We start from the raw sequence: 1,654 nt of genomic DNA, 5'->3' as shown, positions 1-1,654 counted from the left end.
TGATTACCTTTCCCTCCGACAGGAGGAGGCCGTACTTCTCCGTCACAATGATGACATGCTGATTGGACCCAGTACTGAAGAATATCAAACACTCTATGGGATGTGTAAATAATTTTATAAATATGATAGAATCTCCAGGGGCCATTGAGCTGTTCTTTCAGATCCTCCCTCGGCACTGCTCGGTTTTACTCTGTGAGATGATTCGATACAGGAAATAGGGGTTGTGTCAAACACCCACCCCTCATCTGCTCATCCAGAGATTAGCATCTCCTATGCAGACTGCTAATGCCTTAAACTACTCTGTGTTGCTGAACTGAATCTCTGTAACTTCTAGGCGGTTATGAAAGGAACTTTTCCGGGTACTTGGATGCTGGTAAACACTGCTAGACAAACCAGGCCCCAGGGAGCACCTGCCAACACTCTCACCTCCCTTCACCAGTAATCTGGTAGGCTGGCAGTGAGACGGCATTACTGTGTTTCTCAGTTCCACAGCTGGAGTGTGGGTGTCAAGTGGCACAAACCTCTCACGCACACTCTTTGTTTTCATTTGGGACTCCTCTCTGCATTACAGCTGGCCAAGGCAGTTCTCAGCACGAGGGAGAGGTAGAAGAAGCGCCGAGTTTGGAAGCAGTAAACCCATTATAACTGTGCTCCTAATTTTGACACGATTGTCCTTGTTGAAAACATACTAATCCTTGTTGAAAATATGTGAATTCTCTCCCTCTGACATTTCAAATGTTCAACATCACTTTATCTCTTCTCCCCTCCCCCACCCTTTGCAGCTTAGAGCAGCGGAACTTGACTTTGGAGACAGAAATGATGAGCCTACACGATGAACTGGATCAGGAAAGGAAAAAATTCACAATGATCGAGATCAAAATGCGAAATGCTGAGCGAGCAAAAGAAGATGCTGAGAAAAGGAACGACATGCTACAGAAAGAAATGGAGCAGTTTTTTTCCACGTTCGGGGAGCTGACCGTGGAACCCAGGAGAACCGAGAGAGGAAACGCCATCTGGATCCAGTGAGCCCGGTCTCCCCTGCCCTCTCCGATGGCTCTGGAAAGGACTTTGGGGACTCTGGTGGGGTCATAGATGGGAGCAGGTGGCTGGTCACCTAACTGTACAGTGCTCTAACTGGTGGAGGAGTATTATTTACAGACGTTAGCCATCCATATTTTCACTGTGTACCAAAGTTATATCATGCCCCATAATGCTACTGTCAAGTGTTACAACTGGATCTGTGTATATAGAGTAGTTTTTAAAAAGTGAACTAAAAGCAAGAAGCATATTCAAAAATTATTTTATGGCAAGTCTTGTATTTAAACTGTTGAGTCAAATAAGTTGTTGCAATGTAGCTTGCTTTCAAGCTTCACCTCTTGCACTTAACATGAGCTATTTTTGGCATTGTGTTATCATCCGCTTATTTTATAGATCAATATTTTTATTTCTCTCTTTGCTGAGGAAATGAAGATAATCAGAAATATAAATATATATGAAGATATATAATATGACTTATTAAAAGCAAAAGAATACTTTGTGGCTGTGCTATTTGTACCAATAGACATTGCCCATGACCAAAATGGGATGTGTAAATAATTTTATAAATATGATAGAATCTCCAGGGGCCATTGAGCTGTTCTTTCAGATCCTCCCT

At 42.9% G+C, this 1,654-nt stretch overlaps 1 protein-coding gene across 3 annotated transcripts in view; it reads left to right on the top strand.

Moving 5' to 3' along the window:
• The window catches only part of ARHGAP24 (Rho GTPase activating protein 24), a 518,143-nt gene extending 516,524 nt beyond the window's left edge, over positions 1-1,619 (top strand). For all 3 annotated transcript variants that reach the window (XM_004703244.2, XM_004703247.4, XM_004703245.2), the window contains one exon: positions 783-1,619. In XM_004703244.2, the coding sequence (XP_004703301.1) occupies positions 783-1,026 (244 nt within the window). In that variant the 3' untranslated portion in view covers positions 1,027-1,619. The remainder of the gene's footprint in view (positions 1-782) is intronic.
• Positions 1,620-1,654: the final 35 nt, after the last annotated feature.

Source organism: Echinops telfairi, unplaced genomic scaffold (assembly GCF_000313985.2).
Source record: "Echinops telfairi isolate 266 unplaced genomic scaffold, ASM31398v2 ScPeMD7_7468;HRSCAF=8506_0, whole genome shotgun sequence".
Classification (NCBI taxonomy): domain Eukaryota; kingdom Metazoa; phylum Chordata; class Mammalia; order Afrosoricida; family Tenrecidae; genus Echinops; species Echinops telfairi.
The sequence above is the reverse complement of the archived record's forward strand: the minus strand, read 5'-3'. Positions and strand labels throughout refer to the sequence as shown.